General features: G+C 54.6%; 2 protein-coding genes across 2 annotated transcripts in view; one reads left to right on the top strand and one right to left on the bottom strand.

The window, feature by feature from the left end:
- The first annotated feature begins 221 nt into the window (after positions 1 to 221).
- Positions 222 to 12122, top strand: UBALD1 (UBA like domain containing 1). Its single transcript, XM_066275008.1, has 4 exons — positions 222 to 458; positions 3772 to 3834; positions 4160 to 11391; positions 11739 to 12122. Exons 1-3 carry the CDS (start codon positions 339 to 341, stop codon positions 4511 to 4513), a joined length of 537 nt encoding a protein of 178 aa, XP_066131105.1. The 5' UTR covers positions 222 to 338; the 3' UTR covers positions 4514 to 11391; positions 11739 to 12122.
- Positions 10795 to 26433, bottom strand: part of C4H16orf96 (chromosome 4 C16orf96 homolog) — a 47313-nt gene continuing 31674 nt past the window's right edge. Inside the window, exons 10-18 of the mRNA XM_066275007.1 lie at positions 26031 to 26149; positions 25262 to 25324; positions 21242 to 21334; positions 20159 to 20309; positions 19894 to 20034; positions 19679 to 19691; positions 13614 to 13676; positions 12687 to 12898; positions 10795 to 10909 (exon numbers count right to left, since the gene is read on the bottom strand). Of these exons, the coding sequence (XP_066131104.1) occupies positions 12726 to 12898; positions 13614 to 13676; positions 19679 to 19691; positions 19894 to 20034; positions 20159 to 20309; positions 21242 to 21334; positions 25262 to 25324; positions 26031 to 26149 (816 nt within the window). The 3' untranslated portion in view covers positions 10795 to 10909; positions 12687 to 12725. The remainder of the gene's footprint in view (positions 10910 to 12686; positions 12899 to 13613; positions 13677 to 19678; positions 19692 to 19893; positions 20035 to 20158; positions 20310 to 21241; positions 21335 to 25261; positions 25325 to 26030; positions 26150 to 26433) is intronic.

Genomic DNA, 26433 nt, shown 5'->3' on the forward strand with positions numbered 1-26433 from the left:
TTGACAAAGATGCCTTTGACCTCTGTCGGCCAACCCCCGTTACTGCCAGAGCAGCGGCGCGGTGCCCAGCTCCCGTCACTGCCCGCCTCTGCACGCAGTAGGATCCCGGCCCGCTAGAACTCGTGCCGCAGCCCCCGATGGAGCGCGGGCGGGCACGATGCGGACTACATCTCCCAGCATGCCCTCCGCGGCTCCCGAGCGAGGCGAGGCTCCGTGAGTCAGAGCCGCACAGTAAATATTTGTATTAGCCGGAGCCGGCTCGCTAATGGTGGACGCGTGAAGCAGAGGTACGCGCGACGGCAGGAGGCCGGAGCGGGCAGCGCGGCGGCGGTGGCGCCATGTCCGTGAACATGGATGAGCTTAAGCACCAGGTCATGATCAACCAGTTCGTGCTGACGGCCGGGTGCGCGGCCGACCAGGCAAAGCAGCTGTTGCAGGCGGCTCATTGGCAGTTCGAGGTGCGCGGCCGGCTCGGCCCGAGGGCCAGGAACCGGGGTCGGGGTCCTGTATCGCGTGGCGGGCGTGTGCGGTGTAGACACGTGCGGGTGCGTGCTCCGCCTGGGCTGGACCGGCATCGGGCCGGCATCGGGCCGGGTGTCCGGCGGTCGCGCGCCCGGGTCTGGGCCTCAGCGCGCTCACGCGGCGTATGGGTCAGGCCTGGCGGAACGGCTGCTTTTACGCGGCCCCCGGAAACGCTGCCCGCGCGGAGTGAGCGGAAGGGGTGATCTGCCCCAGCCTGGGCCCCCGAAACCAGGACCCCAAGTTCCGGGCTGTGGGGACTCTGGGGCCCCCACTTTTGTTCCAGTTAAGGCCAGGGCGGGGCGGCGCAGGAGCCCGACAGACAGCGGGGCGGGCGGCCGGAAGGAAGACGCCCCAGGTCTAGGCCGAGCTGGACACGCGCTGCCCTCCTGTTCCTTTCCATCCTTCCTTCCCCGAGCCATGGGGTTGGGTCACGAGAGCCCTGGGGCCCACGAGCGGAGTCGCCCTGCGTGTGTGGTTCTGCGTGCCTGATGGGCAGCCTGCAGGCGCGTATGCATTTGTATTTACGCACGCGCCGCGATGCGTGTGGGCATGTTGGCGTGTGTAAACACGCAGTCCACCTGAGGCGCGGGTGCGGGGTGTGTAACACATGTCGCCCCATTACAGTTAGTGCCCATGCGTGTGCACCGAGTGTACAGTGCTGTGTGGGGCCCTCCTCTGTGTTGGCAGGCCGACCCACCTGCACGGGGCAGGCTTGGTCTGCAGTTCAGTAACTTTCAGCTAGCTGGGCAGGAGGTGGGGTGTCCCAGTCTGGCCCTCACCCTTCTAAGCCTCCCTGACCCATAGAGCACTAGTGCCCACGCCTTGTGCTGCCAAGGAACCACCTTCTGGAACTCAGCTGCCCCAGAAATAATCTAGGGTGGTATCTGGGGATGAGGCCAGAACACCTGAACTCCATTCTTCACAGGTGTAAGGACCCAGCCCCCCCGCCACTTGTGTTTCCCAGAGGGAACCAGTCCAGGGAAGGTGTTTGGGCTTCCTGGAGTTTAGAAAGGATCAGAATTCCCACCCAAAGGTTGGGACAGTCTGGGGAAGCAGTGACCTATCCACCCAAAGGGTCCTTGCTCACCTCCTTCCTACTAGAGATCTGATAACTCAGTGTGGCTCTCACACCAGGAGATGCTCTCTGGGCAGGTCACTAGCCCTCTCTGGCCTCCGTTTTTCCCTCTGTACCTTGCGATGTGAGTTGACTTTTAAGAGGTGAATGCCCCCACCCCCAGGGCTTGCAGCCTCGCCCTTTGGAAGCTCCCTAATCAGCCCAGTCTGTCTCTGGGGCTGGATGTGGCAAAACTTGCAAAACCACATTCATGGCAGTTTGCTTGAGTCCCACATCTGCATACATGTCTCCCTGCCCGGGGCTGGGCAGGCAGGTGTCCAGTAGGCAGGCACTCTCAGCTCAGTCCACAGCCTGACACCAACTTTGGTGGTCACTCAGGCAGTGCAGATTGGTGTTGATAGATCCCAGGATTTGAAAATGTAGTTTTGAGGAATGAAATGTCTGGGGAAAGACTGATCCCAGCAGGGGCAAGAGAAGCTTGCAGACTGGGGGCTCTGATGTCCCCCAGGGGTAGGAACTCTGTTCCTTGGGATCCCCAAGTCTCAGTTTCATCATCTATAAAATGGGGATGTGGATACTAGGAAGGTTCAGCTAAGGTGAAAGTGGGTCATGAACCCCCAAACCTTAGGTTTCAGTATTTCTTAGGGAGTGAGTAAGGGGTACCGCGTGGCTAACCCCCTTCTGCTTTCCAAGCTCCAGCTGGCAGCCTACTGGCTAAGGGCTGACCCAGCCAGCTCTAGGCTGCCTTTTTGGGTCATATTCTCTGTGATGCAGGTGTTAATGGGGACAGAAGCTGTTGGGGGAGGGGAAACCTCTGTCTGCTTTAAGGGATGGGGCAGATGTTTCTCCTGGAATCGTCACACTCCTTGGCCTTTGGAGCTACTGTTGGGAGAAGAATGGTTTGGGTGTGTCTCTGGGCCTCCAGGGGTGGGGCTGGGGGTCATGGGGAAGTGCTTAGAGACCAGTACCCCCTTTCCCTTGGCTCCCACACCCAGTTGGGGACACTGGTAGGGTGTTTCAGCAGGAAATGCCCAAAATAGTTCATTTAATTTTACTTGAAGAAAATTACAAAGCCTGCAGGGAAGCTCTGGCAGCCAGGTTGGGTTTCTGGGTATGGTGGGGCAGGGGAGGGGATGGGCAGTGCAGGGCTGTGAGGGGCCAGTCTGAAGGGGTGGTTACGGTGGGCAGAGCTGCAGGGGCTGCTGAGAGCTGGGTCTGGGCTTTGCAGGACGGAGCGGACCCTTCACACACTTGATGGGCTTTCTCACCCAGCAGTTTCTCAAGAGCAGCTGGGTCCCTTGTTTTCTTCAACACCCTCGTTCAGGGATTGAACCAGGACACGCCAAATGCCAGCGCCCCCCTGGGCTCTCTGCTACACAGGAACCCCTGCCCCCTCACACAAGTCCCCCAAGGCCTCCAGATAAGCTGGACTGACCCAAGTCAGCTCTCATCCCCCTAAACTCACAGTCCTGGGCAAAGCCCCACCTCTGCCATCCTGCTCTGTCACCTTGAGAACATTCTGCTGAAGGCTCAGGTGAACGGGGCAGGGAGTGCAAACTCAGACTATCCTACTGAGTTCTGGCTCTCCCAGCTGGAATTTGGGTCTTAAGAGGTCACTATTGCAAGGGAGGGGAACCTGGGAGCCACCTAGTTCAGCCCTTTTGTGATGCAGGTAGAGAAACTAAGACCCAGACCAGGCAAAACCCTTTCTTCGGTCAGCCAAGGAGAGGGACAGGTGGGTCACAGACTCGGTATGTGGGGGGGCTTCACCACCCCCAGGCTCAGAGATGATGAAACAGGCTGAGAAAGAGGTAGGGGCTTACCACCCATGGAGTTGGTGATAGTTGGACTATGGTCTCCTGGGGGCCTTTCTCCTGAAACAGGCAAGGGTGCTCCCTGCCACTCAGGTCACGGTGCCAACACCAGGTATGTGCACTCTGGAGACGCCTGGTGGCAGACCGTATCATGAGGGCCTTCACCACCCACCATGCTTGCCTGGGGGTCCCAGGTACCTCCTCGAGAGGGTTGATTGGTGACAGGTACGCGGCCTCAACTCCCTGCTCCCACGCTATAGGCCAGCCCAGGGCTACACCAGGACCTGGACAGCGTGGGAAGGAGGGCGAGCAGTGGGGCTGGGCGGGGTGCTATAGTAAGCTTGGGCTTTTCTTCTACAGACGGCCCTCAGCGCCTTTTTCCAGGAGACCAACATCCCCTACAGTCACCACCACCACCAGATGGTAAGTGTCCCCTGTGGCCTCCAGGGCAGGCCATGCAGGGGTCTCCCAGTTCAAGCTGCAGTCGTTCTTGGCTGTGGAGGGGCTGCTGGGATGGGACCTTGGAGCCACCAGCCGGCGGAGCGGGCCAGCCCATCTCTGCACCCGCCTTTCCTGTCAGCCCCTGGGTGGTGGACTGTGGGGGGCCAGGTGCCTCCAGGGGAGGGGCACAAAGTCACCCGACAGAGGCTGGCTGGCTGGCTGTGTGTCTCCAAGTAGGAGCCAGTGGGAGATTGGAGGCCTCCCAGAGAGGGTGCTCACCTCTCCTCCTCTGCTCTCCTCCCCACAGATGTGCACTCCCGCCAACACCCCCGCAACGCCCCCCAACTTCCCCGACGCCCTCACCATGTTCTCCCGTCTCAAGGCCTCTGAGAGCTTCCATGGTGGCGGCAGCGGCAGCCCAATGGCCGCCACGGCCACATCACCCCCACCGCACTTGCCCCACACCACCTCCGGCAGCTTTGCAGCGCCCAGTTGGCCAATGGTGGCTTCACCTCCAGGGGGGCCACAGCACTACCAATCGCAGCAGCCGCCCCTGTGGACTCCGGCACCCCCTTCCCCGGCGTCAGACTGGCCACCCCTGGCCCCCCAACAGGCTGCCTCAGAACCAAGGGCCCACCCTGCCATGGAGGCAGAGAGATAAGGGAGGCCCCTCCCCCCTCCCGGAGGCCAGGACCCCGTGGGGCGGGGGAGAAGACAACTCCACGGGCCCCCTTTACCCTCCTCTGTCTGCACCCCCATTCCCTGGAGCCCTGGAGGGGAGAGACCGGACCCCCACGCGAGCACAGGCTGCCTAGCTCACGTGGATATGGTTCAGAGTCATCTGGGTGCTGGTGGACAGACCTTCAGAGACCAAGCAGCCTTCCCCAGAGGATTCGCCCCGCCTCAGGAGGCCGCGGAGACTTGCCCAGCTCCTGCCTTGGAGCTCGTTGGGGCCCGCAGGCCTAGATCCCCACCCTTGGGAATGCAGAGCCTTCTCCGCATGTGTGCGTGTGGCTGTGTCTGTGTATTTATACGTATGTCACTCTTCAAGAAGCAACCTAGTTATGGGCAGCTGGACTTTGCATGTTAGAGAGAGCCCCCTGCCCGCCTCCCCCCTCCCCAGGGCCCTGCCCTCTCCCACCCCCTCAGCAGCCAGCCTTTCTGTTCCCTGCAGAGAAGGATTGTGGGAAACTCCAGGACTCTTCCCACCCATCCCCCAGCTCCTGCTTGCTGGGACTGCCTGCATGCCTACCCCAGAGCCGGGGTGGGGGGTGGGGGGGGTGGGTTGTACTCCATAGTCATTTCCTTTCCCCCTTTTAACAAAGGAGAAGAAAGTTCCAAACCACCACCAGGCTCTGTGGTCTTGCCTCTATCCTAAGCTTTGCTGCCAGTTGGCCAGGGGAGTGGGGGGCAGACTGAGCCCAGAACAGAGGGCTACCCCCTCCAGTGCTGCCTGGCTCCACACTGTTCCTGTGTGTTGCTGTCTTTTCAACCACAACATGCTCTGGAATCTTCCTGCCTACCCAAGGCCTTTCCCATGAAGTTAGTTTCTGGCCTGTGTTCCCACAATCCCAGCTTTTGCCCACCCTTCCCCCTTCCTGGCTAGAAGGATTACCACCTTCAGGGCTAGCAACTGCCTTCCGGTCTGCCTGAGTTTCACATAAGGACCTTTCTTCCTGTCGCAGGGCCCCTGTTGGCTGGCTAAAGGCTGGACTATCAAGCCCAACTTCCAGCGAACCTGCTGGGTGGTACAGGGCCCTCCCCGGGGAGGTGCAGGCCGCAGTGCCTATATTCAGCAGGCTTGAATGCAGAGCCCGGGCTGAGGGATAGTGACAAGGACAGGACCAGGCTGGGGCAGCGTCCAGCCAGTGCTCAAAGCATTGGTCACTAAGGAGATGGGCCACCCAGGGACATCAGACAGTGGATCCAAGCTGCTTCTGAGCTGGGCTAGGGCAGGTACCTGCTCTATTCCCAAGGAAAAAGCCAAGTGCTCCACTCTGCTCTGGGTTGCCCACACAGGGAAAGAGGGGCCCTGGGGCCCTGGTAGTTCCTCACCAGCAGACCTCACTCTCTAATTGGGGAGAACCCACCCACCTCTCAGCCCGGTCTCGGTTCTCAGCTCAGCTCTGGATTGCACCTGGCTGGAGAGTCTTCTGTTTCAGGAGGTCTCCTGTCTGACTCTCAGCACTTACCACCGGTAGTCCTCTTGCTCCCCAAGATGGGGCTGTGCTTTTTTAGAAGGATGCCACGGCCCAGCTTTGTGTCCGCCCTGCAGGGACCTGGACAGCCCTTGAAGCCCTCCTGGGGTAACTTTGCTCTCTGGTTGTCACGGAAGACCAACTGCTGGGCCCCACCTGAACTGTTACAAATGATCGAAGTATGTCCTCACCTTGACACCCACTTTCAACAGCCTCTTGGGATCCAGAGAGGACATGGCTCTTTGCCTGGGGTGCAATGGGGTGCAGCTTCTCCATTCTTTTGGGTGGAAGAAAATTCTCAGGAAACTGGCACACCCCCTCTTCAAGTGGCAGGAAAATGCTTTGCAAAGGCAAGCTTTTCTGGGTTATCAGCCATGTGAAGTGAGCATGCCTGGGCTCCCAGCAGGCTGTTCATATGTTTTGAGGAAACAGTGTGCTGTCTAGAATTTGCGGATTTGGAGACAACGAGCTCAACCCCCAAGTAGGTCCCTGCATGGTCTGTATGTGAACCACACCCTCAGTGCTCAAAGTGATCCTCAGCCCGACAGCATCATCCGGGGCTCGTTAGAGATCGGACTGCATGCCCCAGTTGGAGAAATGTCCCTGTAAGTGCTGGTCTGTCAGAGATTGGGGCCCTGTGAGTTGGGCCTGGAGGTCCCAGGGGCTCACATTAGGTTGGAAGGGACTTGAGGTTCCTGTAGATATAGTTCTACCAACCTGGGCACTGTGGGCACTGGTGCTGGATCACTGTGGGGACATCTGAGTACTGGGATGTTGGCCAGCGTCCCAGCCCCTATCTACTAGATCCCAGTAGCACCCCCAGTGTCAACCAAAACTGTCTAGAAACATGGCAAAATCCTCCTCCCACCCTTGTGGAGAGCTCCTGCTCAAGTTGGGTCCCATGGCTGGCTGCCGGCACAGCAGAGCCTCTCGGGGGCTCTGTAAAAAGACGTGTACTCCCAGACTCTTGGGCCTGCAGTGCAAATCTCTGGGGGAGGCCCTGACAGTGCAGTTTTAAATACTCCCAGAATATTGGTGGCCAACTTACAAACTAAAAATTCAATTGCACACTTTAAAAAGGGTGGGCTTTGTAGCATGTTAATTATGTCAATGCTGTTATTAAAGGGAAAATAGCTCCCAACTGCCTCCAACCCAGCGCATGCACTTTCCAGTACCCAAATTCACTAAGCCTAACAGTCCCCTGGGTGTTTGAGGCAACTGCTGGGGAGGAGGGTCCAGGCAAGGTCGGACCCAGAGCAGGAGGAAACAGAGGGCAGGGCTGGAGCTGGACCTGGGACTCGGGGACTTCCCAGCAATGCAGAGTGAGGCCCTGCCGGGTGTGCCTGGAGCCCCTGTTTGAGCCTCTGCAGAAGGGAGCCGGACAGACTCTCAGGGATCCGGAGGTGGGCCTACGCAGAGAGATGTCTCAGGCCCTCAAACTCCGAGCAGGACGGAGAACCTGGAACCTTCACTTCTCCTAGCCTGGAAGCTCAGGAGCAACACTGAAGGCATCAGTAACCATCTACTACATATTCAAGTGTAAACTGGCCAAAAAGCAGAGGTGCTAGTTTATGATTGGAACAGATTTACAGGCAGGTTCAGCTGAATCCCGTAACTTGGGCACCTCCTGAGAAAACCAGCCTTGATACCTCAAAGTCCAGCCTCTTCTGGGCTTGATCACCTCCTACAGAACCACCAGACTTGACCTCTGAATGACTGTTTCCAAATTTCACTCTGAAAAACCTTTGCATCCATGAAGTTACTTAACGGAATGTGATTTGAGCTCTGCGTGTCTTGTTTCTGAAGAGAGGGTGTGGCAGCATGTGCGAATGAAGATCTGACACCCCCCCCCCAGGTGATAAGACGACTTAGCCCTCTGGTCTGCCATTAAAAGGTTGGGGCACAGTTATCTTAGGGGGTTGCAAACTCACAGTCTCCTGATGTGTGATCTTTGGCTTGTATGATGGGGTTTGGTTTTGTTTTTTCCCATCTGCCAGAATTTTCAGAACAGGAGAGTTAGATGAAGAGCCCCGCTCTTGGCTTATCTTGGGAATGTGTAATGTTGCCCGTTCCCTCAGTGCCACAACTGGCTGAAACCGACCATCACAGTGGGAGCTCAGCCAGCCTGCCCTTTGCCAGCCAACCCATCCCACTAGCCAGCAGCAGCGTGCGCGTGTGTGTGTGTGTGTGTGTGTGTGTGTGTGTCCAACTCCCGTCTTGGAATCAGCTAGAATCTGAAAGGGATCTTGCTTTCCCAGGAGGAGCTTTGGATATAAATACCCTGCCCTGTGGGGTGGGGGGTACCTGGCAGATGAAGGGGGACTAAAATGCTTTTTGTGGGCAGGCAGGGCCACTCCTACCTGCAGCTTTTTTTAAAAAAAATATTCATTTCAGAGGGGGGGAGAGAGAGAAGGAAGGAGGAGCAGGAAGCATCAACTCCCATATGTGCCCTGACGGGGCAAGCCCTGGGTTTTGAACCAGTGACCTCAGCATTCCAGATCAACACCCCATCCACTGCGCCACCACAGGTCAGGCCTATCTGCAGCTTAAAAGGGAGAAGGGCTTGTTCCCGGAGCTACTGAGGGTCCCCAGGGTCTTTCTAGGGTACTCCGAGAATACATTGTGTGGCTGAAGAACCATGGTGTTTCTGAGGCTAGCCCTCAAACACAGTGAGTGGCTGCTGTGGCCCTGCAGGTCTCCGAGGGGCTTTTCACACCTGAGGACAGACTGGCTCTGACTGCTTGCTTCCCAGCGTCAGAGTCGAGCAAACCGCCCGGTTTGGCAAAAGGAGGTATTTTGAGGCAAAGCTATTTCCAATTCCTGCATTTGGGAAGGTCTCTGGTTGCTTAGGCACAGCTTGTGATTGGGTAATATATGTATTGGGTAATAAGACTTAGAACCACCACTCTTAGGAGTGGGCGGTGCTAGGTCCTCCAGGGGAGGGTTGGGCTAGGCCCATTTCCAGGGTGGCTGAGGCTCATCCATGCCACAGCATGAGTTGCTGGAGCCTGTTAGAGTTCTGCTCTGCTTTCTGGGGCCATTTCTCATCTAGGACATAGCAGAGCAAATACTGGTGGGGACGTTGTCTATCAACCCTGGTGAGGCCATGCATGAGGAAGGAGAGAGAAGAGAAGCCCTTTGGGGATTGTGTGGGGTTTGGAGGGTCTCTGCCTAGAGCCCTAAATCCATGCAAAGTCAGGTCAAGCTAGCCAAGATGGTGGTGATGGGGGTGGAGGGACCAGTGTGTACTGATCTCAGTGCCCCTGCATGGAAGGCCCTCCTTCCAGTGCCTCAATGCCACCTTCTGGCAGCCTGCTTTTGTGTCCTGGTGGTGCCTTTTCCCAATGCACATCAGCTTGTTTGGAACACACATTTGCTGTTGTCAGTTTGTACCTTAGGGTTAATAAGATAATGGTCATTGAAAGGAAGGAAATGTTTAGTAACCTTTGACATGCATTGGTGGGTTGTGGGGCTGGGTTTGGGGGTGCAAGGTGGTTACACAGCATCTCCATTCTAGCAACACCTCAAGGCAGGACCCTCTGCTTGGCAAGAGGCATCTCCCTCCCCTTCCTGCCTGGCTCACTCATGCAGTCCTACAAACCCAGCTAGACTGCATGACTTTCTCCTCTTATGACCAATTTATCTGTCTTACATCCCAATCCAGCTCCCAGGCAGATTAGGACAGTTGGCCACCCCACTCCCTGTCTAGGCTGGCCCTGCTGCTATGTACCAGGCTAGGAGCTGTAGTCCTTTCTGCAGAGGCTGGACCCAGGACCTTCCAAAACCCTCATTCTGCTGACCCCATCCCTGGTTCTGCCCACTCCCCAGGTGCTTCCCCATCAGGATGGCATGGGCCACCCTCCTGAGGCAGCTCCCCTAGGAGTGGGCACAGCACCTCTTTCCCAGCCTTCCAGGCCTTCAGATCCCATCCCTGGGGCTGGGGTTGGGGGGGGGGGGCTCTGCCACTGTCCTTGGGAAGGATCCTGCCTACACCTCCACCTGGGACCTGGCCAAAGACCCGCTTCCCCCACCCCCAAGGGGGGACAGCATTGTGACTCCTAGCATTGTTCCCAATGGTCCACAAGAGGGACTGCGTCTTCCCACCTTCAGGGCACTGAGCAAGCAATGACACAGTGACCATGAGGGCTCACTCCACTCCCTCGGCTGCAGGAACCAACCAGGTACTCCGATGTACCCATGAGAAATGGCTGGGAACACAGCTCTGAGGGCCGCATAGGGCTGGTATGAGGGCTGAGTCGTGCCCAGGTACTTGTGTGGGCGCTCTCATGTTGGCTTCAGGGGACAAGGCTGGCACGGGGTCCCAGGAGCCCCCACCGCACCTTCCTCTCTTGCCTTGGAGAGGTGATGGAAGTCCAGGCCCTCACACCTGTGCACAGCACCCGAGAAGTATGTCCTCGTGGGCAGGGGGCTGGAGAGCTGAGGCCTCACTGCAACCCTGGACCAGTCACACCAATGTCCCTGCCCACCACAAGCCTGGGGCAACTCGGGTCACTGTGCCACAATGGAAAGTCTGACAGAAGGGAAGGTTGGTTATAATTCTCTGCTGAGGGTCAGCCATAGTGGCTCTGGGCACCGGCTCCGGGAGGCTGACCCTGGAGTGGTGGCCCAAAAAGGGACCGGCCGGTTCACCCACCCGTGTGGGGCTAGCAGAGCCACCTCCACAGAAGACACCAGGCCAGTTACCCTCCGTAGGCAGAAAAGCGAAAGATAAGATTTTATTTTGGGGAGAAGTTGCCAAAAATCTGCATCTGTCGGTGGAGGCTGGGGCTGAGAGCCAGTGCCTGCCCAGGCGGCACAGACCTGGCTCAGGAAGAGCGTGGCCCGCTCAGGACACGGTCCTTGGAGAGAGGAAAGAGAAGTCAGGGCTGAGAGTGCTCACCAGGAAGACGCTGGGGGAAGGGCTGGAGACCTTTAGGATCAGGGCAGGCACGGTGTCCCTGGACTCCAGGTGCCACCAGGTCTAGGGAACCCTCCATGCCAGCCCCTGGCAGAGCCTTGAGCCCCCAGTCCTCCCCCAGGGCAGGCCCCAGACAGCCCACTCCCGGACTCTCTGCCATCCCAGGGGCCTCTAGTGGGTGTTGGAGCAAGGGTGGTGGGGTGTGCATCATGATCATGCCTTGATACTGCAGAGGGCAAGTTGTTTTAGTCTTTGTGAAATGTGATAGAAGTGTCAGAAATACACCAATGACAGCACAACTAGACAAGCTAGGGAGTGGAGAGGGAGAAGGCAGGGATGGACATGCCATTGAGGGGGAAGAATGGTCAGGCTGGCGGGTGTGAGCTCTGCTATGTGATCCAAGGAGGGCCACTAAACCGCCAGGTCAAATGTTTTTTTGTTGTTGTTGTTGTTTTTTTCTTTTCCACAGAGACAGAGAGTCAGAGAGAGGGACAGACAGGGACAGACAGACAGGAACGGAGAGAGATGAGAAGCATCAATCATCAGTTTTTCGTTGTCATTGCAACACCTTAGTTGTTCATTGATTGCTTTCTCATATGTGCCTTGACCGCGGGCCTTCAGCAGACTGAGTAACCCCTTGCTCGAGCCAGCGACCTTGGGTTCAAGCTGGTGAGCTTTCGCTCAAGCTGGCGACCTCGGGGTCTCAAACCCGGGTCCTCCGCATCCCAGTCCGACACTCTATCCACTGCGCCACCGCCCAGTCAGGCTAGGTCAAATGTTTTGGCCTCCAGTTTGCTCTGTTCCACCAAGCGCATGGGTAGTTAGCACGGGGACCAGACTCGCGGGACCCCAGCCCTGCGTGGGACAGAGCAGTACCGGAATGTTCCAGGGGCATTGCTCCCAGTTCCTCAGGGATTAGCCAGAGTAAATAGAAATAATCAACTTCTTTAAACATTCACTTCATAATAGTAATTACTGGTAGAAATAACACAAATTGTTAAAAAATGCACACAGTAAAACTCAGTTCCCGTGAGAAAATGGGTGCTGGTAGCAGTAACAGCCCCAAAGAACTTGGCAGTGGCAGGAGCTGGAATCGGAACCGATACCAATGAACTCGTTTCAGCAAAATAAAAAGGAAAGTGTTTTTAAAATCACTTTAACTGTGTTGTATTTGAAAATTGGTCAAAGAATTAAATTGGCTAGTGGAAAATTCAATCTAGAAAGCTGTGTTCTTCATGTGATGTAGAATAAGGACTGTGTTATGTGTATATTTATTTATTTAGAGAGACAGACATAGGAAGGGAGAGAGATGAGAGGCATCAACTCATAGTTGTGGCACCTTAGTTGTTCATTGATTGCTTTCTCATATGTGCCTTGACCGGAGGGCTCCAGCCAAGCCAGCGACCTTGGGCTCAAGCCAGCGACCTTGGGCTCAAGCCAGTGACCTTTGAGCTCAAGACCGGCAACCTTGGAGATTCAAACCTGGGACCTTAGGGTTTCAGTTAGAGGCTCTGTCCACTGTACCATCCAGTCAGGCTGTGCTGTGTATATTTATATGCAGAGAGTGAAAACAGCCCCTGGGTCACAGTGAATCCCTTGTGTAGACCCCTCCCCTACATCCGGGGCCCCTGCACCTTTGCAGGTTCAGGTTCAGGGCCTGGTCTTGGCTGGAAGGGAGCAGTGGGAGAGACAGTGGGGGCCCCGGGCGCAGGGCTCACGGCTTGTCGGGCTCCTAGGTGGGCTGCTGCTGGTTCCGACTAGAGGTGCTGAGGCCGTGGATGCCTGGTGGGGCCTGAGGCCTGCGGGGAGGCCTGCAGGGGTGGTACCAGCGGTGGCAGAAGAGGCAGCGGTGGCAGAGACGGAGGCTGAGCTGGTGTCATGGGGTGGAGGCCCAAAGTGGCTAAGCGGATGCTGGCACGGGGGTGCAGGGCTGGGAAGGGCAGGAGAGGCCCATGATTTGCTCTAAGAACATTCTAGGTAGAAGCTGAGAACATTCTAAGGAGAGGAGAAACCCCAAGCCAGAAGTGCTTCACCACAGCTCACCCAGGCTCAGACACCTAAACTTCCTGGGGGGCAGCCAAGATAAAGCACACCAGAAGTGGACACCGAAGAGGAGCGGAGCGACTGGAGGAGCCCCAGCCCAAGGCTGCTGTGCCTCAGCTCCCCCCCCTTTCAAATAGGCCAGCAGCACCCACCTCCCCCAGCTGGGATAAGGACCAGGTGAGACAAGGAGGGAGAGAGTGCTTTGCACATTGTGAAGTGCCCACAAATGCCGAGTACAAAGCAATATGAATCAGGGGAGCTCAGTTCTCCCCAATCTGGCTCACGGGGCCAGCAGAGAGGCCCAGAAGAATGAATGTGTTCCCTTACCCCCGCTCTGCAGCCGAAAGGACAATCAGGAAAGACACCTGGTTTGGGTGCCCAGACCAGGAAGCCCAGGGGAAGGGCGAAGCAAGAGCCCAGAACTGCTGGAGGCCTGGCCAGGGAGCTGGGTGCTGGCTGCGGCCACTCCAGGGGCCTTCTCAGGCCTGGCACAGACAGAGCGTGTGCGGGAGGGATGGGTGGCGCAGGAGAACCCAAGTCTGGGACTGGGGGACCCAACCAGAATCCCAGTTGGGCCAGGGAGGGGGGGGACAGGTACTCACACGGGTAGTTGGCACCAACGCGCTCATATTGGTTTCGATTCGGAGGATGTGGAACCTTCACAGCTTAGTGAAAAGAGAGGGGAAGAGACAGGATGGGTGGTGGCTCTTCCAGAGTTTGGCCCCTCCCTGGGGCCCCCCTCCTCTAGCTCCTGCACAGGCCCCTTCACTCGGATGGCACCGCTGTTTCCCAGCCTCCACCCCCACTACACCAGCCCTCCCCGTTGGTGTATGGAAGGGCCCTCCCTCCCTGCCTTCTTGAGCTTCTTGAAGACATTAGGAAAAGGCTTTTTGGAAGTAACTCAAGGCCAGGGAGCAGACGTTAATAAGATCCAGGTGGAGTGCTGGCGGGGCTGCTTGCTGCTTGCAGGTTAGAGGTCTGGAGTTCTTTAGCTCTTCCCACCTCACCCTCACCGGGGGCCAGGCCATCACAGTGCTCCACCCCTTCCCGTCCTTAATCTGTTGTGTGTGTGCCTTTCTAATTTTTTTTAGCGAGAGAGAGAGAGAGAGAGAGAGAGAGAGAGACAGAGACAGAGATAGGGGCAGACAGGAAGGGAGAGAAATGAGAAGCATCAATTCTTTATTGCAACACCTTAGTTGTTCCTTGATTGCTTTCTCATATGTGCCTTGCCCGGGGGGCTACAGCAGACCGAGTGACCCCTTGCTCAAGCCAGTGACCTTGAGCTTCAAGCCAGTGACCTTGCCCTCAAGCTGGTGAGCCCTTGCTCAAGCCGGCAACCTCAGGGTTTTGTTTTTTTTTTTACAGAGGCAGAGATAGACAGGGACAGACAGACAGGAACGGAGAGAGATGAGAAGCATCAATCATCAGTTTCTCGTTGCGCATTGCGACTTCTTAGTTGTTCATTGATTGCTTTCTCACATGTGCCTTGACCACGGGCCTTCAGCAGACCGAGTAACCCCCTGCTGGAGCCAGCGACCTTGGGTCTAAGCTGGTGAGCTCTTTGCTCAAGCCAGATGAGCCCGTGCTCAAGCTGGCGACCTCAGGGTCTCGAACCTGGGTCCTTCCGCATCCCAGTCCGATGCTCTATCCACTGCGCCACCACCTGGTCAGGCAACCTCAGAGTTTTGAACGCAGGTCCTCTGTGTCCCAGACCAATGCTCTATCCACTGTGCCACTGCCTGGTCAGGCTGTGTGCATTTTTTCCTTTTAAGTAAAATTCCCATAACATAAAATTCACAATTTAAAGCAAACAATTCAGTGGCAGTAAGTTCATTCACGAGGTTGTCAACATCATCATCTCTCTCTAGTCCCAGAACATTCTCTTTATCCTGTGAGGCAGTCACTCCTGTTCTCTGTCCCCTCCCACAGCTGCCGCTCCTCTGCCTTCAGTTGATCTGATTTGCCTGTGCTGGGAGTTTCAGAGAAGGGGGACCGTACAATATGTGGTCTTTTGGGTTTGGCTCCATCCTCCACTTCTGAACCCAAAGTGTCCCCTTTTCCCTGTCCAGCCAAGAACCACCAAGACCACTGCAAAAGAAAAGGTGAGAACATGCGGGGGAAAGAGGCCATGAGAGCAAAGATGGAGGGAGGAGGAGAGGGGAGGGGCCCACAGGCAGCCAAGCAGGGCACAGTGGTCGGGAGGAGGGGGCAAGCCTGGCACCAGCAAATGTTGGGGGGGGTACCAAGCTCCTTCCTACGTAGGACACCAACTGTTTCTTCTGCCTGAACAGCTGCGTCCTTCCCTGGCTGTCTCCTGACAAGTCCTGCCTCAGATGTCCCTTCTCAGAGACAGAGTGACGCCCCACTCAACAGGGACCGCTCAGTCATCCTCTCCATTTATTTCCATGTTTCATCTTACTCACTCCCTGACTTACTCATTTACATTTCACCGCCCCTCGGGGAGTAACACCTCTGAGGGAGCAGGCACTTTGACTGCACTGAGTTTCTTTCTCCAGGGGTTTCTAAAGCATACCTGACCCGACGAGGGCTTAGGAACAAGCAGGGCCCTGCGGCAGGGGAACGGGCCACCCGGCTCTCCCTTTCTGAAAGAATTGGTGTTCCGCTGCAGGAAGCCCAGGTGGCAAATGGCCTCCACCCGTTAGCGCCTCAGGGCCTGTGAACAGCTCAGGGCTTGTTCCTGTCTCAGGGTCTGTTAGCATTTAGGGGTCTGTTAGCTCTTCAGGGTCGGTTAACACTCCCAGTGACTGAGCGCAGGGCCTGGCCATCTGCTGGCTGTGTTTGCTCGGAAGCTCCCCACTGGGCTAGTCTGGACCTTATCAGGTCTGTGCACTGTCTGAGGGTCTCTTCCTGCTCCCTCCCTTTCCTTCCTCCTCTTTGTTAATGCCCTTCCCTTCCCAGCCTTTGTATTCCTAACTCTGTGGCAGGGTCTACAACCTAGAGGACCCATTGGCACCACCTTGATTCCCCACGAGCCTCTGGGATCCATATAGCTTGGGGCATGTCCCTCAGACCTGAGTTAAGAACCACCACCTGTGTGCTTGATGGGTTCTACACAGAACCAATGCCTGGCTGAGGGCGCTCCCTGACCCCCTCTCTGATGCCCAGTTGGCCCCTGTATCACTCCAAGAGTCAGGATCAAAATGGAGACACAGTGAGGCCGGGGAGCCCAGCTGCGGCCCCAGCACTCTCCTTGATGTCCCCCAGCACCTTGGCTCGATGCTCAAACCTGAACTCACCACCTGATGCCAACATCTGCTCCGCCTGGGCTCTCTGAGCTGTCCTGCCGCTGGTAACCCAAGAGACTCCCCACAGGAGGAAACACCTGAGTCCTGGCGAACAGGAACATTTCTCCAGGGGTTCCAGGCTGAGCACACAATGTGAGCAGAGGCCCAAAGGTGAGAAACACCTTGACACATTGAGGGAAAGCGAGCAAGCAGTTCCATGAGGTTGGCTGGAGGGGACAGACGAGGCCAGAGGGCCACGGGGCCCTGCAGATCAGCCAAGGAGTCTGGACTCTGGGTAATGCCCTCCTAGTTGTCGATGTCCTAATCCCTGGAACCAGCGAATACGTTACCGTACATGGCAAAGGGGACTACAGATGCGACTCAATTAAGGACTCTTTATTTTTTAAGAGAAAGAGACAGAAAGAGAGAGATATGAGAAGCATCAACTCATTAGTTGCTCATTGATTGCTTTCTCATATGTGCCTTGACCTGGGGGCTCCAGCTGAGCAACTGACCCCTTGCTCAAGCCAGCGACCTTGGGGCTCAAGCTAGCGACCATGGTGTCAAGTCTCTGATCCTACACTCAAGCTGGTGACCCCGTGCTCAAGCTGGTGACCTTGGGGTTTCCTACCTGGGTCCTCAGTGTCCCAGGTTGATGCTCTAGCCACTGCACCACCACCTGATCAGGCTCAATTAGGGGCTTTTTTTAAAAATTAATTTATTTATTTATTCATTTTTAGAGAGGAGAGAGAGAAGGAGAGAGAGAGAGAAGGGGGGGAGGAGCAGGAAGCATCAACTCCCATATGTGCCTTGACCAGGCAAGCCCAGGGTTTCGAACCGGCGACCTCAGTATTTCCAGGTCGACGCTTTATCCACTGCGCCACCACAGGCCAGGCAATTAGGGGCTTTTGAGACAGGGAAACGGCCCTGGATTATCCAGGTGGGCCCAATGTAATCACAGGGTCCTTATGAGGGAGGCTAGAGGGTGAGAGAGAAGGGGAGGTGAGAACTGAAGCTGAAGTCAGAGTGATGTCCTTTGAAGGTGGAGGCTGTGGCCACAAGCCAAGGATGCCGGAGGCCTCTGGAAGGTAGAACCAGCAAGGAAACAGGTCTTTTCCTCCAGAGCCTCAGAATGAACTAGCCTTACTGACAGCTCTATTTTAGCCCAGTATACTTGTTTTAGATCTCTGACCTCAATAACTATGACAAAATAAGTCTGGGTTGTTTTAAGCCACTCAGTTTGTGGTAATCTGTTTGTGGTCATCTCCGGAACTCGGGAGAAGCCTGGCCGGGGCTGTTTTAGGCAGTTCCCCCGGAGCTGGCGGGGACGCTGGAGGCTGGAGCCAAGGCTCCTACTCCCTCAGTTCTACCTTCTGCCTCTGTGCTCCTGCCACCACCCCCTACGTGGGTCCTGCACACACTCAGCCTTCCATGAAGATTCTCTGAAAGTCCAGCCTGCTGACTACCAGCGTTGGCATGCCCTCCCACCCTCTGACTGGGGCCGTCGCTCGCTGCGGACCAGGTTCCTCTGCTCTGAGAGCCTGATCCCAGTGCAGGCATCTGGAGACCACAGGCTGGATGGACACCCCTCGGTGACCCCCGTGGGGCTGGAAAAGAGCTGAACGCACAGCAGGATACAGTGGACACGGTAGGACGAACAGATGAATACAGCTGGGGCCAGGCCGGACCTGGGCGGGGCTCACAGCAGCTGGTTTAGGTTTAGATAATGATTGTTTTCTATCAGAATGTTCCCATGAATAAATAAATGAGAGCTAAGAGCATACTGTCAAATGATCTGGCCATAGGAAAGCTCCTAATTGATTTGCAATGCTGACTAGACTTTGTTGCCCTCAAGCAAGATGGAGCAGTGGAGGTGTTCTGATTCAGTTCTGCTTTGCTGCTAAAGCTCCTGAGAATGGATGAGCCATGGGGAGAAATGCCCTTGCTTCTGGAGGAAGAGAGGTGCTGTCTGGGGAATGAGTGGAAACGAGGGCCAGGTGTGTAAGCCGTCCTGGCCCCTCTGCTCATTTGTGCAATGCCCCCCCCCCCCCGGGTGCTGCAGGGCCTGGCAAGAAGTCAGACTCATTAAACATTAGCCACTGTCGTCCTCCTGCCTGGTGATCCCTGAAGCCCAGCCTGAGTCCCCTCCCAGCCGCATCCACTGCCAGGCACCTGGAGAGAAACCATGAACGCTGCAGGCCACATCCTTGCTCCCAGAGGAATGTAAGGTTTAAGAAGGTGTCCTGCCCTTCTGGACCAGGGGGAGGGCCTGGAATGGGTTGAATGGTGGTCCCCCCAAAAGACGTCCCCTGGAATCAGTGAATGTAACCTTATTTGGAGGAAAGGTCTTTGCAGATATAATTATGGTAAGTGAAGGATCTTGAGATGAGAGTGTCCTGTGTTAAGTTGGGCTTTAAATTCAATGACGTGTGTCCTTAAATGAGGCAGAAGAGCCTGGCCAGGTGGTGGCACAGTGGATGGAACGTCGGACTGGGATGCGGAGGACCCAGGTTCAAGACCCCAAGGTCACCAGCTTGAGCGCGGGCTCATCTGGTTTGAGCAGGGCTCACCAGCTTGGACCCAAGGTCGCTGTCTCGAGCAAGGGGTTACTCAGTCTGCTGAAGGCCCACGGTCAAGGCACATATGAGAAAGCAATCAATGAACAACTAAGGTGTCACAATGAAAAACTGATGATTGATGCTTCTCATCTCTCTCCGTTCCTGTCTGTCCCTATCTATCCCTCTCTCTGACTCTCTCTCTGTTCCTGTAAAATATAAATAAATAAAAATTTTTAAAAAAAGGCAGAGGAGGAGAATACACAGGGAAAAGATGGAGACAGAGATTGAAGTGATGCAGTCACAAGCCCAGTAAGAGAAGGTACCCCTTTTGGTCTTGCTGGTCCAGTGCTGGAGCCAAGTGATGGGGTCCCATGCAGGAGCCAGCTGGAGCCAGGGTCTTGATACTATAGCAACCAGAGGAGTGATTCCACATGTGTGACAGACTCTCTGCAACCCAATCCTAGCCTACTCTTGACATTAGAACACAGGTCTCCAGCGTATGCCTATATGTCGTCTTCAGCATGCCCACCCCACCCCAACACTGTATACCTCAGGTAGACTTACCTTTTTGAGTGCCTGGCTTCCACCTACCCCAGGACCTTTGCACCTGCTATTCCTGCCACTTGAACTGTTCTCCCACCTGACTCCTTCATCCAGTGAAACCCTAGTCCCTCTTCAGAGGCCTCAGAGCAGCATCTACTCCCTCCTTGGACCGGCATCCCTTGTCACAACTCTCCCATCACCAGCCCAGCATCCCATCTTTGGGGGGGGGGTCCACTAGCACCTCTCCCTAGGCCTGCATACTTTTTCACAAACTGCCCCTAGCACCAGGGCCCTCCCTTCAGGTCAGCTATTCATCCTCACCTTCAGTTACCTCCTACTCATGTGGAGACTCTAGGGTACAACCATCTTTTTCGCTCCCCTGTGTCTCCCAAGCACCTGGGGCAGTGCTTTCATTACAGTAGGACCCCACTTTTGCAAGTGGCTATGTGAGGACCCCCCACCCCGCCCCAGTCAGGGATGGTGCTGGCTCTGGGCCCTGCTTGCATCTGCCCATGCTGCCAGCAAAGCCAGGACACTAGGCAGAGCTGCCTAGGAAGGCCTGCTATCCCCTCACCAGCCAGCTCCTTCTCCGTGCTGGTCAGCGGCCGTGCCCCGTCCTGGCTGTTCATTCGGCCTTTGTACAGGATCCCGTCCACTCCCAGGATATCCACCTCGGCCTGTTGGACAGCCCAGGCCCCAGGTGAGCGAGTGTCCTTGAGCCTCTCTAGTATACACAGAGGCCCTACAGACAGAGCACAGTTCCCCTGGGGTCACCCACCGCAGGGGCTGTGCATGACTCACAGTGTCATAATCCAACAGCTCGGGGTCCCCATAGGGGTAGAGTGTTGACAAGTTCTCTGACTTGAGCTTGAGGTTGGAGGCATTCCCAGGGCTGTCACTCCAGTCCTTCCCATGTTCACGGTCCTGGAGCTGCTGCAGCCGCTGTTCTTCCCTGGGGTAAGGCAGGAGGGTCAGCAGCCACCTGGAGACATCCCTACCCCCCAAGGAGTCTCAGGATAGGCCCTGAGTGCCTGGGGAATTCGTTCCAGCTGATTGTGGGTGGTGCAGCCCAGCAGGCCTGGGGCCTAGTGGGCGGATACAGGCAGGCACAGTGGGAACAGAGAATAAATCCAGGCCTACATTCCCTCAGACCCCAGGCATCCCTGGCGGCCTGATCTGGCCTGCCAAGTGCATGCTCTTAGCCTCTGGATCTCCAGAAGAAATCAGGCACGAGAAGTGAGAGCATGGGGCATAGGTCGCTGTGTGCCTTCCCTTCCTGTAGGGGTGGGTACTATTAGCTGTTATTCCCCCACCTGGGGGCAGGCAGCATCTGAAGCTGCGGGATGCCTGGAGGCGAGGGACAGAGCTGGGCCCCAGGGAGCCAGCTGGGTCTGGTGGAAACCCTCAGGTTTGAGTGCCAGCTCTGCCAACCACGATCTATGACCTCCTCAGCAACTTAATTTCTTCAACTGTGAAATGGGATGATAATCGCGTATACCTCAAAGGCCAGGTGTAGGGATTTAGTGAGGTCAGGTATAGCAAAGTGCTTAGGCACAGTGTCTGCAAACCTTACAGTCATTACTTACATTCTCCGGTGGGAAGCAGCCATACTAATCCTAGCTCATAGGGGGTGTGAGATTTAATCAGAAACCCTTCCCTAACGATTCTTGGCTCATAACAGATGCCCAATAAATATGTCCATTCCTTTCCTCTGTGATCATTTCTCTCTCCTGTCTGCTGCCCTAGCCACCTCCATGAGCGTGTTCCTTGCAGAGAGCTGGCAATGCCCTGGGATAGCCTTTGGATCCTGGGACTGGAGTCTGGGTCTCTGCAGGGCCCGTGGGCCCTGAGAGACCCCCACAAGGCACACCCCCGTCTGCTCACCTCATCTGTTGGCGCTGCAGGTACTCATAGCTGTTGGCACTAGCTGGCCGGAGACGCGACAGCAAGTGGGCTTTGCGGATGGTGATGAGATGTCTGTTGGAGGACAAGAGCTCGGCGGGAGGCACATGTGGCCAGCAGAGGGCGCTCATCTCCCACCGCCTCCAGGAAGCCGACCTCAAACCTGGTCTGAAAACGGGCCACCCTACAAGGGCTCTGGGGAACCTCAATAATCCTTGTAAGTCATAAAAAAAGTTCCAATTAGAAAAGTAAAAACCAGACACAGAGCGTAGGGGGCAGGGGAACAGTAGTGACAGCTAACGGGTAAGGGCTTTCCTTCCTGGTGGACGGAAACGGTCTGGAACTAGAGGTAGTGACTGCACAACGTTGTCAAGGTACAAAACGCCACTGAACTGTTCGCTTTAAAATGGCTCATTTGTGTTCTGTGTATTTTACATCAATAAAAATAAAAGTAAAGTACAACAGCAACCTCTAAGGAGCTGGAGCAGAGGTTATGAAGGTGTCTACACACAAGTAAAAACTCACCAGGCTATACAGTAAACATTTACATACTTTGTTGTATGTATTTAAACCACAAGAAAATTTTAAAGTAGTGCAGATTAATTGCCGGCATTTTAGAAAGCATAGAAGAGCACAAGTAAACGAAAAAGCACTGTAACCTTGTGACAAATATTTTGTTATGTGTCCTTCCAGTATTTTTCCTTGTTTATATATATATATTTTTAAACCAAAACAGGATAACACATGTACTACTTGATTTTCTCATTTCAGTGATCGCAAACATTTTTCAGGGTCGCTAATGTTCTTCCATGACTGTGCATCCAATACAGCAGCCACTGGCTGCGTGGCTATTTAAATGTATATTTAAATTAACTAAATTTCAAACTTCAAATTCAGTTTCTCAGTCATCTTAGCCATATTGCAAATGCTCAACAGCCACATGTGGTCAGTGGCTACTGTACTGGACATCACGGCTATAGATAATTTCCGCATCTCACAAGGTTCTGTGTATGGTTTCTTCTACAATCTGATCGGTATTGGCTGATGTGAAAGTACTATAACTCATTTAGCACTTTGGGTTGTTTCCTTTTTTAAAAAAAGTATTTATTGATTTTAGAGAGAAAGGAAGGGAGGGAGGGAGAAAAACATCAATTTGTTGTTTTGCTTATTTATGAATTCATTGGTTGCTTCTTGTGCCCTCACTGGGGATTGAACCTGCAACTTTGGCGGGTAGGGATGACACTATGACCAACTGAACTACCTGGCGAGGGCCACTTTTTTCTTTATTTGTTTACTATTATAAGTAATACTGTGGCCCAGGCCAGTTGCCTCAGTGGATAGAGCATAGACCCAGCATATGGATGTTCCAGGTTTGATTCCCGGTCAGGGCCCACATAAGAAGCAACCATCTGCTTTTCCCCGTTCCCTCCCCCCCTTCTCTCCCTCTTTCTCTCCCACAGCCGGTGGCTTGATTGGTTTGAGTGCAGGCTCCAGGCACTGAGGATAGCTGTTATGTATTTAAGGTTGATTCGAGTATAAGCCCCAGATGGGGATGGTTGGGTAGATTCCGGTTGGGGCACATGCGGGAAGTCTGTCTCATTATTTCTCCTCCTCTCACTTAAAAAATAAAATAAAATAAAATAATTCTATAACTAGATATCTGCTGTTTGAAGAAAGAATTCTGGATATAGTTCCAAAGCCCTTCCATGAACAAGGACTGTCATGGGAATACTGATGAGTTTCACAAGCCACCAAGGGCCAGACTAGCTTAGCAGAGGCCACGAGCACTGCAAGATCCTGGCTTTCTTTTTCTTTTTTTCTTTTACCGAGAGAGAGAGATAGACAGGGACAGACAGAAAGGAATGGAGAGATGAGAAGCATCAATCATTAGTTTTTTGTTGCGTGTTGCAACACCTTAGTTGTTCATTGATTGCTTTCTCATATGTGCCTTGACCGCAGGCCTTCAGCAGACCGAGTAACCCCTTGCTTGAGCCAGCGACCTTGGGCTCAAGGTGGTGAGCTTTTTTTCCCCCTCAAACCAGATGAGCCCACGCTCAAGCTGGCGACCTTGGGGTCTCGAACCTGGGTCCTCCACATCCCAGTCTGACGCTTTACCCACTGCGCCACCGCCTGGTCAGGCGATCCTGGCTTTCTTTCTTTCTTTTTTCTTTTTTTACAGAGACGGAAAGAGAGTCAGAGAGAGGGATAAATAGGGACAGACAGGAACGGAGAGAGATGAGAAGCATCAATCATTAGTTTTTCATTGTGACACCTTAGTTGTTCATTGATTGCTTTCTCATATGTGCCTTGACCATGGGGCTACAGCAGACCGAGTAACCCCTTGCTCGAGCCAGCAACCTTGGGTCCAAGCTGGTGAGCTTTGCTTAAACCAGATGAGCCTGTGCTCAAGCTGGCGACCTCAGGATCTCGAACCTGGGTCCTCCACATCCCAGTCCTACGCTCTATCCACTGTGCCACCGCCTGGTCAGGCAGATCCTGGCTTTCAAACCCTATTACAATATTGTTTGGCAGCGCCTCCAAAATTAACCATAGAGTGACTATATGAACCAGCACTTCCACTCCCAGGTTTACAGTCAAAAGAATTTAGAAACAGGTGATCAAACAAATATATGTACACATATGCTCACAACAGCACTATTCATAAAGACTAAAAGGTGGAAACTCAAATGTGCCTCAGTGTATAAAGGGATCAACAATATGTGATCTCTCCATACAATGGGGTATGTTATGAAGTACTGATACATGCTTCAACATGGATGAACCTTGAGAACATTATGTCTAGTGGAAGAAGCCAAACAGAAGAGACAACATATTGTATGACTCCATTTCTATGACATGTCCAGAACAGGCAAATCTATACACAGAAGTAGATTCGAGTTTGTCAGGGGTTGAGGGGAGGGGGCAATAGGAGTGACTGCATAACAGGTCCGGGGTTTCCTTTTGGAACAATAAAAATGTTTTGGAATTAAAGGTGGTGGTTGCATATTATGATAAATGAACTAAATGCCACTGAATTATTTATGTTTTTGATTTGAGAGAGAGAGAAAGTGGGGAGAGAGAAGCATCGATTTGTGGGTTTTTTTGTTTTGCTTAGTTGTGCATTCATTGGTTGCTTCCTGTATGTGCCCTGACCGGGGATGGAACCCTCAGCCTTGGTGTATTGGGGCGACGCTCCTACCAACTGAGCTACCTCGGCAGGGCTCAATCATTCATTCTAAAATGGTTAATCCTAGGCTATATGATTTTCGCCTCAATAAATAAAGCATTAGACCATAAAAATACATGCAAGAGCCCTGGCTGGTTGGCTCAGTGGTAGAGTGTCGGCCTGGCGTGCAGGAATCCCGGGTTCGATTTCCGGCCAGGGCACACAGGAGAAGCGCCCATCTGCTTCTCCACCCCTCCTCCTCTCCTTCCTCTCTGTATCTCTCTTCCCCTCCTACAGCCAAGGCTCCATTGGACCAAAGTGGCCCGGGTGCTGAGGATGACTCCATGGCTTCTGCCTCAGGCGCTAGAATGGCTCTGGTTGCAACAGAGCAATGCCCCAGATGGGCAGAGTATCGCCCCCTGGTGGGCATGCCGGGTGGATCCCAGTCGGGTGCATGCGGGAGTCTGTCTGACTGCCTCCCCATTTCCAACTTCAGAAAAATAAATAAATAAAAATACATGCAAGAAAGTCCTACAAAGTTTTGCTTTCCCCTACAGTTTCCTTCCGTCATTTTTCTTTTGGAGTTGGCCCCCTCCCTGCAACAGTGGGCACCAGACAGGTCTGATGACGGAAGGAAGGGATGATGGTGGCCAGCCCAGGGACAGGGAGCAAATGAAATGACGTCCTCTGAACATGTATGCGGATGTGCATATAAATGATGTTCCTAGAACCCCACAGGCTCACGTGTATGTGTGTGTGCTCGTGTGCATGCCCGCGTGCGTGCGTGCATGCTAGAGAGGGGGTGAGTGTGGGCGGCCCCTGGCAGTGATACTCACGGGCCAGTCATCATTTCCACAGGCCGGTCACAGGAAATGCATTTCACTTGCTCAAACAGTTTCCTGGAAGACATCCATTCGTCAGCTGTGGCACCCCAGCCAGGCCCTTGGAGGCTGCCCCTTCCCCAGGCAGGGCTTGCGGGAAGCTGCAGACCTCTCTATGCCCGAGGACCAGGATTTGCCCACATCCTGAACCCACTGGCATGGCGCAGCGCAGCTCAGCTCAGCTTTGCTGGCCCCTGCTGACTCCCATCTGAGGCCTCCTGGGACAAAGGTCAGCAAATAAAAGTCTGTGCAGTTTATCTCCCTGCCCGAAGCATAACGGAAGTCTTCAAAACCAGGACCTACCAGGACCTTCGGGAAAGCTAACTTTTACAGTAAACACGTGAGGCATGAGGGGCGACCTGAGGACAGGAGACCCCAGGGACACCGAATCCCCCTGTCTGGGGGAGGGTGTCTGGGTGGGAGTAGGAGACCTGGCTCTGCCTCCAGATCCATCCAGGCTCCTGCTTGCATGGCTCCTTCTCTCCCCGAACCACCTCATTGTGACAAAAGGGCTCTGCAGCAGATAATGCCCCTGGAGCCCTCTGCCAGCCAGGCCAGAGCTGCCCACCTCTGAGGACCTGGCCCCTCTCAACCTCGTCCCAACCCCATGTCCACAGAGCTGGAATTCTTGCTCCCAGAATCCTCTGGGACCGCCTCTACTTCCTCCCTGGAGAGAGGGTGCCCCAGTCTCCACCAGCTCCACCCCCACCCAGGAGGAGCTTACTTCCTAAAGCCAGCAGCGCTGTCGGGGTCGAATCGGAGGCCTTCGATTATCAGCTTCCTGACTACTTGCCAGACCTCATTTATGTCTTTCTTTAGATCATCCAAATCCCTGTGGACCAGCTGGAACAGCCAAAGGGAAGAAAAGAGTGTTTAGTCAATTAATTCACTCCAGAAAAGGGTTTGCAGTAACCTGCAAAGTTACCTCGAGTACAAGGAGATTAAACAGAAAAAGTCGGGTGGTTCAGGAAAGAGAACTGACGAAGCCTGGGTTAAAGTTTGTACCCCTAATGCGTGTGAAGTGAGCTTCCCAGCAGCCAAGGCAAACACCATCTGTTATTGCCTCCAAATGATAAAACCAACCCTATGCTCAACTATAGTGCTGCAGGCCCAAGAAACATTCTCTC

The sequence above is a fragment of the Saccopteryx bilineata genome, chromosome 4 (assembly GCF_036850765.1).
Source record: "Saccopteryx bilineata isolate mSacBil1 chromosome 4, mSacBil1_pri_phased_curated, whole genome shotgun sequence".
Classification (NCBI taxonomy): Eukaryota; Metazoa; Chordata; class Mammalia; order Chiroptera; family Emballonuridae; genus Saccopteryx; species Saccopteryx bilineata.